General features: G+C 47.0%; 1 protein-coding gene across 6 annotated transcripts in view; it reads right to left on the bottom strand.

Moving 5' to 3' along the window:
• Window positions 1-7,455: 7,455 nt before the first annotated feature.
• PDE4DIP (phosphodiesterase 4D interacting protein) overlaps window positions 7,456-14,745 on the bottom strand; it is a 197,309-nt gene continuing 190,019 nt past the window's right edge. For 5 of the 6 annotated variants that reach the window (XM_058538932.1, XM_058538931.1, XM_058538928.1 and 2 more), the window contains 6 exons: window positions 13,890-14,006; window positions 13,095-13,321; window positions 11,799-11,942; window positions 10,574-10,712; window positions 10,243-10,289; window positions 7,456-8,512 (listed from right to left, as the gene is read on the bottom strand). In XM_058538932.1, the coding sequence (XP_058394915.1) occupies window positions 8,471-8,512; window positions 10,243-10,289; window positions 10,574-10,712; window positions 11,799-11,942; window positions 13,095-13,321; window positions 13,890-14,006 (716 nt within the window). In that variant the 3' untranslated portion in view covers window positions 7,456-8,470. Of the gene's footprint in view, window positions 8,513-9,279; window positions 9,332-10,242; window positions 10,290-10,573; window positions 10,713-11,798; window positions 11,943-13,094; window positions 13,322-13,889; window positions 14,007-14,745 lie in introns of all 6 variants that reach the window. The other variant, XM_058538936.1, reaches the window with a different exon arrangement.

Genomic DNA, 14,745 nt, shown 5'->3' with positions numbered 1-14,745 from the left:
AGAGAGTGCATTCTTCAATGGTTAAAACAGATGTCCAGCATATGTTTGATAGGCCATAAGTCAGGCTTTTTAGTTCAAGCCGAATCAATTTTGAACCCAAATAGTTACCCCATATACCTCAATAAGTGAAAATCTCTTTTCAAGACCACTGGTTCACAAGCATATGAAAAGGTGCTCTATGTTATTAGTGATTAAGGAAACGTAAATTAAAACAAGATACCACTTCCAACTAGTGTGATTATGTTCAGAAAAGATAATAATACCAAGTGTTGCTGAGAATATGGAGAGCTGTGGGAATGTAAAATGATACAGCGACTTTGGAAACTACTGTGACAGTTTCTGAAAAGGTAAACATAAGCTTACATATGACCCAGCAATTCCATGCCTAGAAATCTATCCAAGAGAAATGAAAACATAGGTCCACACCAGACTTGTTCAGAAATGTTCATAGCAGCATTACTCATAATAGCAATAAAAATCTGGAAACAACTCTAATGTCCATCAACTGGTGAATGGGGAAACACAATGGGTATATCCATACAATGAATTTCCATTCAGCAATAAAAAGCAAAGAAATCTGTTCCAAGCTACAGCATGGCTGAACCTCAAAAACATTATGCGAAGTGAAAGAAGCCAGACACAAAATACTACATATTGTCTTATTCTATTTATATGAAATGTCTAGAAAAGACAAATTTATAGAAACAGAATGCAGGTTAATGCTGCCTGGGGCTAGAGGAGGGAGCAAAGTATGCGGAGTGGCTGGAGGGAATTTGAGAAGGTGAAGGAGATATTCTAATAGTGGATTATGGTACTGGTTGAGCAACTCTGTTTCATTTAGCATACATTTAAAATGGGTGAATTGTATTGTATATGAATCTAATCTAAAAAAAAAAAGAAGAAAAAGACAACAGTCACAAATCAAGGGTGAGGCATACTGAGATCCTGTGGTGAATACTGGAGTCAGGTTGTTGCACCTCAACACCCAGGTTGAGGCTAGGTTGCTGGTGGTGACTCAGAGCCTGATTTCTGATGTCACAGTTTAAAGGGAGTCCCCCTGAGCCTTCAACCTCTGGCCCTGGCAGTTGTCCTGGAATCCAGAATGCAGATGACACAAGAGAGGGCAGCTGTCTAGGTGGCCCAAGGAAGGTGGGGCGCCAGGTAAAGACCGGGAGAAACCAGCTTGCTGAGAGAAGCTCGGTGGCCATTCTGGGGTACCTTAAAGAGAAGATCACAGGGAGGAACTGAGAACTGCAGGACACAGAAAAGCAGGTGGAAAGACCTTGACCGCAAGAGGGAGACAAGGTGGTGTGAGTTCCTGTGCTATTGTCAAGGAAACAGAACAGACTCCTCTTCCATCCAACCCCAGCTGAAAGATTCTAATGCCTCTAGCCTGTCCAGCCCCGCCCACGCTGGGACTTTGAGTCTTGTCTTTGGGAAGGTCCGGGCGTTGACACTGAGCCCAAGTGAGCTGGGGACTCCGATGCCCAAAGGCCAGGCCCACAATCGTCCCTGCCTGCTCCTCGCTGCCACAAAAGCTGCTCAGCTCGAGGTAACACCGCAGCCTCTTGGGCTGAAGTCATCCATTTCCCGTTCTTGGTTGCCTTCAACCATTGTGCTCACCACGAGACCCCCACCCGGGCCCAGGCAGACGTAGGGGCAGGCGGAGGGGGGTAGATCGACAAGAACTGGCTGTGAAGGACATTAGTGCCCCCTGCTGAGTGGCTTTGGACAGGTGGCTTTGCACAGGTGATACCACTGGCCCTGGACACTAGACACCACCAATTGTTCCATGAGCCCCTCTGCCCCTGGATGGTGATAACTAAGGATCTTGAGGTGGGGAGAGTATTATGTTGCAGGGGCCAGAATGAGTTTCCCCAGTGCCTGTTACTTGAGTCTCTCAACTCTTGTCAAAAGCTGGAGTAGTTGTTCCTGACTGGGATTGGTGATGTCTTGCTAATATACCCACATCTTAGCCCCTAGGGAAACGGAGAAAGCAAGTATGTGATCCTTAAGGTTTCAGAACATGGGAAGTTCCTCATACATGGGGAGGGGGTTCAGAGACTATAGCCCTAGATGTGACAAAGGACTCTCATGTACCCAACACTCTGCAGCCAGCCTTGTGGAGAACATTATAAATCCAGTGAGGAAGCTCCCCCAACCCTGCCCCAAGCATGCACCTATGCACAACCCAACCTTGGATAGTACTTGACGTTTATAATGCCCTGAGCAGAGGGTGAGGGCTTAGACTCTTTGTATGGGGATGGTTGGTACAACATCCTGTATCTTTTAAATTATTTACAATGAGAACTGAAAAGTGTTCAAGTTCACATTTCTGGGAACAGAGTAATTGTTCTAAAGCCATGGTAACAAATAGCCACCAGAACTAGTTTTAAATCATCTTAATCCATCAATGACCCTGTAGGAGCTTCCTATTGGTACTGCAACAAATTACGACAAACTTAGTGGGTTAAAACAGCACAAATTTATTATCTTACTGTGCTGAAGATCAGAAGTTCAAAATGAGCCTCACGGCACTAAAATCAATGTGTCAGCAAGGTTGAGTTTCTTTCTGGAGGCTCTGGGGGAGAATGTTTCTTTCCTTGTTCCAGCTTCTAGAAGAGGCCCAGATTCTTGGCTCATAGCCCCCTTACATCTTTAAAGCAGCCATGGCTGATCCAGTTATCCTCACAGCACACTGTTCTGACACTCACTTTCCTTCCTCCCTCTTTCACTTATAGGGACCCTGTGATTACATTGGGCCTTCCAGGATGAACCCCAGCCCCCAGATCCTGAATTTAATCACCTCTGCAAAGTCTCTTTTGCCATGTGAAGTAACATACTCACAGATCCCAGGGATTCACATGTGGACATCTCTGGGGAAGCATTATTCTGCCACTACAGCCACTCTCCTCAGTGAACGCATTTCTGCGAACACATCGGTCAGTGCTGGCCCCTCACTTCTGAGATCAGCCACTTGAAAGCAACTCAGTTCACGGCTCTAGAGCGCCAGCCAGTCAACAGCTGACACCAACTCTCTTATGTCTCCAGTGCTCACCAGACCCTGAACTTCACACTTCCCCTAATTCTACATAAGATCAGCAGTCTGGCTGCTCAGAGACACTGTGCGTGATCAGCACAGCTTTCCCTTACTTCCGTAAGCGATAAAATCTGCTTCGTGTTTATTATTGCAGAAATTATGAGGGGGTCTCGTCATTTGACAAAATGTTTCAATATTACATGTACAGTGTTACAAAACAGAAAGGAATGAAAGGGAAAATATAAAGACAGACCACGCAAGCAAGCGCCAGTGTGGAGGCATTTGAATAGGAGAATGAAGGAGAAAGTCTGTGGGGAGAGGAATCTGAGGATCCAGTTCGTGGGAAGTTCCCAGGAAACAGAGCTGGGAGCTACAAACACCTTCATGGGGGAGTAGGCTGCGGAGGGTGTTACGGACTGAATGTTTATGTCCCCCCAAAATTCATATGTTGAATCCTAATCCCCAATGTGGCTGTTTTTGGAGAAGGGGTCTTTAAGGAAGAAAGTAATGTTAAATGAGGTCATAGGCATGGGGCCCTGATCCGATAGGATTAATGTCCTTATAGGAAGAGATACCAGCAAGCTTGGGCTCCCGGAAAAGACTCCCAGAACAAGCACCCAGAAAAGGCCAGGTGAGGACATAGCAAGAGCAGGGCTATCTGCAAGCCATGGAGAGAGCTCTCTTCAGACACTGAATTGGTGGGAACTTCCAGTCTTGATCTTGGACTTCTAGCCTCCAAAACTGTGAGAAAATAAATATAGATTTCTGTTTAAGTGACCCAGCCTATGGTATTTTGTTATGGCAGCCCCAGCTGACAAATACAGGGCATTACTTAGCCATTGGGCTAAGTAGCTTCGCCTACAGAGACATTTCTGGGACCTGCCCCAGTTTGTTCATTTCCTGTAGTTGGCACTCACAAGCTGCTTTCCCCTTGTTAAGGCTGATCTGTGACTTTAGAATGAGGATTGATCACCTGGTTTGTGATTTCATAGCATAATTTACTACATGTAAGAATGACTTGGACCAAGGATCTTCTTGGATTTTCTTTTGAACCAGTTAGACATGTTCACAAATATCAACCTAGAATGACCTGGGACAGCAGGATTCATATGCTGCAGGGTGACCCTGTGACCCCACGCAGCCTGCACTTCCTTTTCTCTTGGGAGATTTCTGTGCTTTGGACTCTCCAGAACCACAGACAAGGGTTTGGCTGCAGGTGAGGAACCTGTGCCTGGCTCTGGGGAGACCCGGTGAAAAAGGAAAGAATCCCCAGAATCAAACGATGGGAGCAGGGATGAGAGGCTGTTCTTGTGCTAGAGGATGAGAGACAAGGGAGAGGTGTGTGTGTGCCCAGGATGAGGTTGGGGGAGATGCAGAGAGAGCAGCTGCCATTCTGGGGCCAGGGACCAGAACCACCTTGGTATTTAAGCTCTGGGCCTCCTCCTCTTCACCTCTTCATGCTGCCTCCTCTTCCTTCTCCTCCTCCCCCTCCCCATCCTCCCCAGTCTTCTCCTCTCCAGCCTTTTTTTGTTGCCACTCCTCATCGCTCTCCCTGCTCCTCCTGCCCCAACCCCCAACCCCCCCCACACACACACACACACAAAGCAGCTCAACATAGGAAGGGCTTCCTCAGTCTGAGTGGAAGATGAGGAAATACTTTCCTCCAACAGGAGAAGCATGAATACATTTCTCTCTGGTCAGAACCTGTTTTGGAGGAGAGAGTAAGATGGCTCCACCTGAGGTGCTCAGCCTCCACAGCCAACCCCCCAAGGCCCGGGCAGCGCGGGCCTTAGGCCAACCCCAACCCCTTTTGGATGGTGTGACCAAAAGTCAGGGAGGCTCTGGACACTCAGGGCCAACATCTGGCTCACAAGGTCCAGGACACATTGAATATCCCAGTGCCTGCTTCTTTACAAGGTAAGTTCCAAGAGAAGGACCATGATGCCCCCTCGTGGCCCCCTGGGGTAGGGCCACAAAGATCCCTATGTTCAGGCAAGGGCAGGTCCAAAGAAACCCACCCCATCTGCCTACTTTAGACCTAGCTGAAAGTTCAGTCAAAGGTTAGTGGGGGCCGGCTGTACCAACTCTGCTGCCACCTTCCCTCCCTCACCACGCGCTCTTAGCCTCAGATGAGATTTCTACAATCAAGGTCAGCCTTTGGAGGGGAAAAATCTCATCTGGAAACAAAACAAAACAACTACTCTAAAGAAAATAGTGCATGTGCAATAACACGGTCATCGATGGAGCACTTCTAGAGTCCTAATGTGGCCTTGTCTTGATGTGCTGTTCTAGATTGCACCTTGAGGTAGTGTCTTAATTTTACTAAATTGTTGAAACTAGAAAAGATATTTTTTTAGTTCCAATATTAGTTGGCACCTGAGTTAACGGTGTTGATAGGCAGAATAATGCCGCCCTCCTAGACCATTCCCGTTCAAATCCCCAGAACCTGTGACTGTGTTACATTGTAGCAAAAAGGACTTTGCAGATGTGATTATGTTAAGGGCCTTGAGATGGGGAGAGTATCCTGAACTGTCCAGGTGAGCCCCATGGAATTACGCAGGGCCTTAAAAATAGAAGAGGCAGAAAAGGAGGTCAGAGTGATGTGAAGTGAGAAGGACTCTACCTGCTTCTCCTAGTTTGAAAATGGTGGAAGGGGCCACACGCCAAGGAATGTGGGTGGCCTCTAAAAGCTGGAAAAAGCAAAGAAACAGATGATCATCCCCTAGAGCCTCCAGAAGAAAAGGCATCCCTGTTGACACCTTGATTTTAGTCCAGTGAGATCCCTGTTGGACTCCTAACCTACAGAACTGTAAAATAACAAATTTGTGTTCTTTTCAGGCACTAAGTTTCTGATAACTTGTTATGACAGCAATAGAAAACCAATACAAGCGTCTAGCTCATTCACTTTAGCAGTAATAAGATCTGAGGGATATAATAAACCCTGAATGAATTCTGCAGGTTGTCTGTCTGTCTTAGGTTGACAGGTCAAGACATTTTTTACATGTTTTAAGTGTTATGTTAGGTACCTGCCATCTTTTTTCCTCTCCATTCTTTGCTATAGGACTGTCATCCTATTCTCTGCACAGGGCTCAACATGGTTCTTATTTGAATTATGGCAAATTGGAAGACACTGGTGGCCACACAGACTTTTTTTATCTTTATTTTTAAGAATGGGCTCTGTTTCTGTCACACAGAGGGAAAGAATATAATTTACAAAAAGTTAAATATTGGCGAATCCTCCTCTCAAAGAAAGATATGTTTTCTTGCAACTATTCTTATTAAGGCATGGAGCTACTCTTTGACATTTCACAAAGGGTGAAATACAAGAATGGCTTTTAAGGCTTTTCCTCAAAAGTAAGTTGTGACTGGGTCATGACCAGATCTGAGATGTATATGATGTCATATGTTGTTGGTTTCATAAATGCTATGTACATAAAATGACTTTTTAGAAGCAATATTTGAGTTCTCCATGGATTGTTGACTATATTCACCAGTGCTTACCAGCCCTGGCAGCTCAGGGATGAAGGAAGAATTGCTGGGATGCTTGAATAATCACCAGGCAAGAGAGCCTCAGATATTGCTAATTTAAGTAACACTCAATAGCTGTGCTGACTTTTCATCCATTCTGCTGATTCTGGCGGTGAGTTTTTCTGGATCGACAGCCAAGGCGCTCATGGAAATACTGAGACAACGGAGCATCAGAGCAGATGTGGCCGTCACTCCATCTACTGTGCAGGAGGGGCAGGCGCTACCTCAGGCACGAGTCTGCTGATGGGTCTTTTGTTATTGGTGGTGGTTGGTGGTGGTGGTGATAGTGGTTGAGTTTTTGTCCTTTTTGTTGTTTGTTTTGATTCTCTAACTGCTACTAGGACATAATTGTGGAGTGATAGCTTTAATTCTGAAAGGCAAAAGGGTGTAACTAAGGACTTTTCCCAAGGAATATTTTAAGATCTTTATGTCAACATTTATGGAATGACTATTCACTTTTCCACTAAAGTTCTTAATTAAAGTAAAATAAATTTATTTATACTTCTGACTCGATGTTATAGAACAATGCTGTTTATAGAACAATGCTTAAACTGTGGTCTGCAGCCCGCCTGCATCAGAATCACCCGGGATGCTTGTATAAAAAATGCAGATTCTAGGGCCTCACGCACACTAAATCTCTTGGGATTGGAGCCCAGGAAGTAGTTTTTATAATCTCCAACTCTGATTCTAAGGCAACCCAAATATAAGAACGACTCTTCTGTAGTTTTAGCTTGGGGATTCTTCCAAAATGGCAAAGAAGGAAAAACTTATTATTTTAAATGCAGACTTTCAGCATTAGATTATAAGCACCTTCACAACAGTTGTCTTTCCTCTTCTCACACACTCAGCCTGGAGTCTGGTGCAGAAATTGGAAACAAAGCAGGCGAAGAAAATCTTTTTATTTCTTTATACACATTTGCTTTAATAGCCACCAAACAGACAGTTTCATTTACTCTCACTAACCCTGTCCACCAGTTATGTCAGCCAACATATTGCTATAGCCACATATATAAATATATATCATACATTTATACACACATACACACCTTCTAAAGCACTGTGAAGACAGACTAGGCTTTAGCACAACCGGGGACTTCTCACATGCCACTTAAAAATGATCACTGGTTTGCTTTACAGAAGACCTTCAATGGGCTTGATTTGGCCCTTAGTCTCAATTCCCCAGAGAGAAGCTGGGCAGATAAAGCAGGACAGCATATTTAGAGTGAGGTCAGCACACTTTGGAGATCAAAAGAGAATAGAAATAGGAGGTGCCAGGCTAAGCAGGAGATGGCGTCCGGGAAGTCACCGCTTTTACCATGTGGATTCAAAGAACTCAGGTGCTGTAGTGTAGACTGATGCCCACCCTGACAGTGACCCAGCTGAGCTGGCCCTGGGTCCAGTGTGGATCTGTGGGCAGTGCTGCCTGAGCCCCACTGTCCAGCAGGGCACTGCCACTCAGTCGTGTGCTTTTAGAACTGCCGAGGAGCTCCAGCACTGGGACCACACGCCCCCGTCTTAGGAAGCAGGTCCTATTTCCCCTGAGTTGACCCTCTGAGGACAGGTGCTGAGGTGAGAAATGTGCTGTTGTTGGTTCCCCTGCCAGTGGGTGTTGAGAAGCAGCGTCACAAGGTCCTCTAAAAACTACGCGTGTTTTGCTTAGTGGTGGGACAAGCGACCCTGGGCTGATGGTATTCCATGACTGCAGGAAAGGCTCTTTGCCTTCGTCCGGTCCCACCAGGCCTCTGACACCTTCTTCTAGACTCTCCAGCAGGGTGTGAGGAGTGGGGCCCAGGTCTCTTCAGCAGATAGGTAGCTGTGCAAAAGGGGGGCAGGCCCATCCTTCCTGCTGCTTCAACGACCTCTGGTGGCTTCGCCCCCTGCGTGGCTCCTGGAAGGCAAGGGTCACAAGACGGGAGTGCACGGCAGAGCCCTTAGGGATTTCACCTGGAGGCAGAAATCAAACAAAGTATGAGTCTGTTATCAGGCCTTGCTGGTGGCTGATTGAGGCTAGAGTGGGAGCTGAGTGGTGACAGAGCCAGGAGCACGGTGAGAGCCTGTTAAGAGGAGGAGCTGACTTCCTCAGCAAAAAGAGGAGGATTAGCATGGATGTTAGCTCAGGGCTGATCTTCCTCAGAAAAAAGAAAAAAAAAAGAGGATGAGCTGAGGGCATGCGCTGTGGTCTGAGGTGCAACTGGTGCCACCAGGTTAGAGGAAAAGCTTCCCCACCACCTCCGGCAGTGATATCCCTGCTCAAAGCCACTGCACACCGGGTGGCCAGATCCCACCAGCCCTTCTTCAGGGGCCAGTTCACCCTCCAATTCACTTTGGAGCAAAGTGATGGCTTCTGTGATCTCCCAGGAAAAGAAGTGCTTAGTCTGAAACATGCACATCTAGAAACAGCCTGTTGTAGGAAGGAGAGGACATTCTACAGGGAAGTCCCCCTGTGAAGTTTATGTCCCATTTACTTAACAGGGGAGAGGGAGGCGTCAAGTCAGCAGGGACCTCAGAGATCTTCTAAGTCTACTGCCACCTCCTACAGATGAGGGGTGGCTGCTCACAGAGACTGAGAGGCCGGCCAATGCACACGGCCAGTTAGTGACAGGCCTGGGATTAGAGCCCAGGCCTTGGGCCCTTTCCAATGGCCTAGAGGAAGCGGAGAGAACACTTCCAAACTGGGGGAAGCCAGTGGGTATGTGAGGCTGTTGTGTTACCTTTGCTGGGACAGGAATAAGGCTTTACAGAGGCAATCTTGTAAGTGTTCTTCTAAAAAGGCTCGGGAAAGAAAGGAATTCAGAGAAAAACAAAGTGAATTAGCAAAAAAAACAAAAAGAAAAGAGTAAATTTAAATCATGGCTCAACCCATTTTCACACTGTGGAATCAACATTCTTTCAGGTTACAGTTTAGGAACATTCCTAGGAATGGGCTCAGCTGCTTATGGCCAAGCTTTACAGTCCAAGTTAAAAGGTTTGGTTTCTGACTTTTAAGCGATTTCTAACACCTCAAGTTTTTCTTCGAAGTACTTGCTAGGGAATGTGTTAGTGTTTTAAGTAAATGTAGAGAATGTCTGCCATATATATAATATCTTTCCCTTTAAGTTTCAATTTTTATTTATTATAAGATTCTCCTTTAGGTTAATAAGACCCACAGTTTTCTTTTGTGATGTTGCTTAAAGAAAAAGATATATCAAAATCAAATTGCTCTTCTCAGCCCAACAGTACGCAGTGAAATCAATTTACTGGGTTGCATCTTGCTGTTATTTTTTCCTAGAGTGGTGTGGGAAACACCAGAACATGTACCTGGCCCCAGGACCCCTTCACTGAAAGCTAATTCAGAGGCAGACTCCCGTAGGTCCTCTGACCTCGAGAACCAACTGAATTGCATTTCTCGGACTCCTGAATTGGCATAAAGGAGGGCTAACTGGAGTAAAGAGAGGAGAGGATGACAGTGTGAGAGTGAACCGACATGGCAGGGGAGGGAGCTGCTTGGGGTGAGAGGGGTGATGGGGATGGAAACAAGAAGGATGCTTATTGAGGACCTGCGTTCCTACAAGGGGACCAGAAGTCTTCTCCTGGAAGGTCAGAGCAGGTTGAGCATCACCTGCAGACTCTGCTGACAGATGGTGATGGGTTTGGGATGGGCTCTGGGGCTCTGACCAGTGCAGTGGTTTCCTTACCTCCAAATTAGTCCTTGCCTTCTTCAAAACATCATGTGTCCTGGTCACTGAAATAAAACAGCCCAACAAGGCAGAAATTACCCACCGGGCCCATCCTTGCCTTGGGTGCGTATTCTAAAGCGTGTCTTTCTGGCCACTCAGCTTGGGGTCTCCTGCTGTCCCCAAGGCCCCCTCCCCCTGCATACATGATTAATCATGGCACAGGAGGATCGAGGACATCACACCAATCTCCCCTCTCCTGTAGCCTCTCTGGTCACTGTCCATCCGCAGCACATGGGGAGTCTGGAAGGCCCCCCATTTCCTCTCCCATTCCCTGGCTTGGGGCACCCACACTGGCTGAAGATGAACTGCTCCATGCTCTCCTTCTGCTGGTTGGCGGTCTTCAGACGCTCAGCTGTACTCTGAAGGAGACTCTCCTGTTTGGATAGCTTGGTTCTCAGTTCCAGAAGTTCCCTTTTCATAGACTCTCCCTGGGTAAGAGGAAGAGGCTCTCTGTCAATGGTCAGAAGGCCTAAAGCACCCCTGCTTTGTGGCTCTTTACAATCCAAAGTGGGATCCTAGAATCTTCTTAACTCTTTCTGGACTGGATTCCATCCATTAAAGCCTCTAAAACCCTCCAGCTGATGACAGCATAGGATGAGGCCATGTGGTGGGAACACTGAGAACCTGGGAGCCCCCATACGTTAGCAAAGGCCTACACTCCTGTTGCAGAAGAGAAGCTGACTCCAGGCCAATACCGAACCCCCATCTGAGAATGAGAGCTCAGATTTGGTGCTGACATCAGTTATATCACTCAGATGTCACAAGTAAGACTGGGTGGTTGGGGATATTATGCCTAGGGAGACAGGGCCACCGGAGATGGTTTGCAATTTTGTAAATATTTCTGCCAACCTCAAGATGGAAAATACCCCCTCACTTGGAATTAGCACAGTTGGGTCCCATAAGGTATAAAGGTTATTAATTTGGCATTAGAATCCCCGGGAAGAGGATTCTGAAACGTGCCTGTCCAAGGTTCTGCCAACCAGAGAGCCGGCCTTAGATTTGAGAGCACCTGGGGGTGGCTGACTCTCCCCAGGCCTGACCCAGAGTCACAGATTTAAGCAATGTATTGGGATTTCAGTGGGTGGCTAAAAGAGGCTGGTAGTCTCATACTGACATTCTGTGATCATGCTTGACTACGTGCACCTGAGAGGGGGGTGGGGAAAGAAGTGTTGACACTTTAACATGTCCCTGAACTTCAGCTCAGCCAAACTTCAGAAAGTTAAAGAAACTGAACGTGTGTGGGTTACCAGGGTTCCTATGTCTCTGCCTTCTCCACATTCTTTCCTTTTACTCTTTGATTTTTTATCCCGGGGTCAGGGCTGGGAGGAGCTGGGATGTAGTCAGAGCTGCACTGAAAGCAGCCACCAGGAATGAGAGGTCTCCCTCGGGGGATGCTTCCCTAGAGTCCTGTCTGTCCCAACTCACCACTGGGCTCCTGAGCTTCAGGATCCATGGGACTCAGGGGGCATAAGGATACTTGGGGGCAGAGCCAGTGCAGGACACTGGCCTCTTACCGCTTTACCAGGCAGTGCAGGGCTCTGGGAGCTTGGCAAGGCCGCTCGCCAGAACATGGTGAGGAGGGATGCCGACTCCTCCAACGTGTGCTGCAGGGTGCTGGCGCTGCTCCGAAGCTCACGGATGCCCTCGCTGCCCAGCACCTGGGAAAGGGGGCAGGTAGCCATGGACATCGCTGGGGCTGAGAGATCACTTTTCTTTCGAGCACAGGGCTCAAGCTTCTTCTGTGCGTGAGGCAGGGATACGGGCCTGCTTGGACCTGAGAAACCCTTTTCTAACCTGGAAGCCCAGCATCTCCGACCTCAGCAGTGACCTCCCGTCATCAAGAATTCATTGGATTCCAGTCTCCCCCTGTCTTTGTAAGCTCTAGTGCTGCTCCGTGCTCTAGTCTAAGGTCCCTGATTTTTGCTCTGCCACCTCCTGCCCTTCCCTAAGTCACACCTTAGGCTTCAACTGGGCTGAACCATTTGTAGCTCCAGGGACTGAGGTGCCACTCCCTTTACCTGGAATGTTCTCCTCCACCCAGAGAACCGACACATCCCCCCAGTGGGTCCTCTATGGAGCTGTTCCTTTCCTTGCCTGGGACAATGGCCGCCTCTTCATTCGTGCCCTCACACCCAGAGGCCGACTTCTAACGCTGTGCCTGGAGCCCCCTGTTGTACTTATTGACTCGGATGTGTGTTTTCCTCTCTGGTGTGGGGGCTCCTGGGGACAGGGCTGCCCTACGTTTCTGTGCTGTTCCAGTGGCTCAGACAGCACAGCAGCTGGTGCCTGGTCTCTCGACGGTGAGGCGTTCTGAGAGAGCTTGCTGCCTGCTCTCTTCCCGTGCTCAGTCTGAACAGGGAAAGCCCATGGCTGCCAGGTTTCTCACCCCTTCCACACATGTGGCCCATAGGGATGTGAATTTCTAGCCATCTGGTTAAGCGATTTTATTTGGCCCACGATGGCCATGTGCCAGTGTGATTGTAATAGATAATAAGCGACCAAAGGGTACTCAGTACAGCGCCACATGTGTGCGTCAACACCTATCAAATGTTCTACTGATGAGGGCAGGATGCTGCACAGGCTCTCCTCTGGTTCTGAGGGGAAATATCAAGTCAGCTACAACTGGACAGAGCAGAGTTTATAGTGCAAAGAGGAGATGGAGAAGAAAGGCCTGGCTGAGTGTAAATGGAAAACATATCCTCAGCTGTTGGGAGCTGTAGAGCATGAAACAAATAGTGGGAGAAGGAGCTAAAATCAGAAGAAGAAAGGACATGAGGACAAGGTGCACCTAAGAGCTACAATGCGATTACCTCTGCGCCTTGAGCTTCGAGGCCAGGGAAGTCGCAGGCTGATCTCACGAGAGATGCTATCCTTTTGACCAGCAGTTTGCCCTCCCCAATCTGCTGTCTCAGGGCACTATAGTCATCAATGTGGCCAATGACATGGCGGCCATGCTTATTGGCAAAGGAGCCATCAGTAGCATCGCCCTCCAGCTTGGGAGGGTCCTTCATTACTGGAGAAGCATCCAAACCCAGCTCTGAAAAATAAAACCACAACAACGCTGTTTTTTATAATCATATCCTCAGTTCACTTCAATCCAAAAGAGACATCAAATAGGGAAAGAGGCCAGGAACAAGAACAGTCTTGCAAAGGCAGTCTTGCAAAGTACTAGCGTGGTGTGAAGGCCATAGATATTCTGGGTTCTATGATTTTATAACATTTCTTACATCATCTCATAATGATAAAATTGCCAGGAGTACATTGTATCTTTATTGACAAATGCAGGACAAATATTATTAATAAAAAAATTAAAATTTCCAGGTTGAGAAGATACAGACAAGAAAATTAAGTGGGACAGAGAGAGCACTTTGAGGAAGGGAGAGATAACACTGCAATAAAGCAACAGCAGAGCAATAGGAAAACCAGAGGAGGAAGAATAATGACAGGAAAGTTGGTCACAGAAGGTGCAATGAATAGGGCTGAAGACTGGGGACACGCAGAGAAAAATCTCTGCATTCAGATAATATGTATATAGAGAACCGAAGCTTGCTTACATTAATAATTTTCCATCATCTGTCCCTGAGCCCTTAAGTTGCCATATTTACCATTTGTCCTATTGAAGATGGTGGGCGCTGAGCCAGGAGCAGCGGAAGAAGAGCTGGGGAAGACCAGAGCTGGAGAATTCATGCCGACATCCCGAACTGGAGGGGAGGCAACTGAATCTAGGGAGTAAAGACAAACACGATTTTCAGGAACCCTGGGACACACCACACAGGAGCACATGTACAGCCTCGTCTTCACCTCTGGAGACTTGCAGCATGACTCACCTCTTACATAATCATCACCCAGACACCACAATCCAAAGCAGTAGCAAACAAATCCCTTAGTTTGGAACAAGAAGGTGTTCCTTTAATTGAAGTGTCCCATGAGAAACCAACTTACAATTTGAAAAATATTCAGGTATATTTTTCTAACCCCAGTTTTGAATATAATTTTGTATGTTGTGTCTAATACAATGCCTTATAACTAAATGTAAATATGCATAAATATATGAAGCAGTATATATGTGAAAAATATTGAATCGGGGCCGACCTGGTGACCTAGTGCTTAAGTTCGCACACTCCATTTTAGTAGCCTAAGGTTCACAGGTTCAGATCCTGGGTGTGGACCTACACACCGCTCATCAAGCCATGCTGTGGCAGGCATCCCACATATAAAGTAGAGGAAGATGGGCATGGATGTTAGCCCAGGGCATAGCTTTCTCAGCAAAAAGAGGAGGATTGGCAACGGATGTTAGCTCAGGGCCAATTTTCCTCACCAAAAAAAATAAAAAAATATTGAATCAAACAATGAGTGGATTTACAGGCGATTAAACTCAACATTCTAATCACCATTCTGATGAGTTAGTCCTGGAAAAAATGTAGCAATGTGATAAGAATAGGAGACAAAAGCCTTGGTGGG

Source organism: Diceros bicornis, chromosome 4 (genome assembly GCF_020826845.1).
Source record: "Diceros bicornis minor isolate mBicDic1 chromosome 4, mDicBic1.mat.cur, whole genome shotgun sequence".
Classification (NCBI taxonomy): Eukaryota; Metazoa; Chordata; class Mammalia; order Perissodactyla; family Rhinocerotidae; genus Diceros; species Diceros bicornis.
Note: the sequence above shows the minus strand (reverse complement) of the source record. Positions and strands in the feature narration are given on the sequence as shown.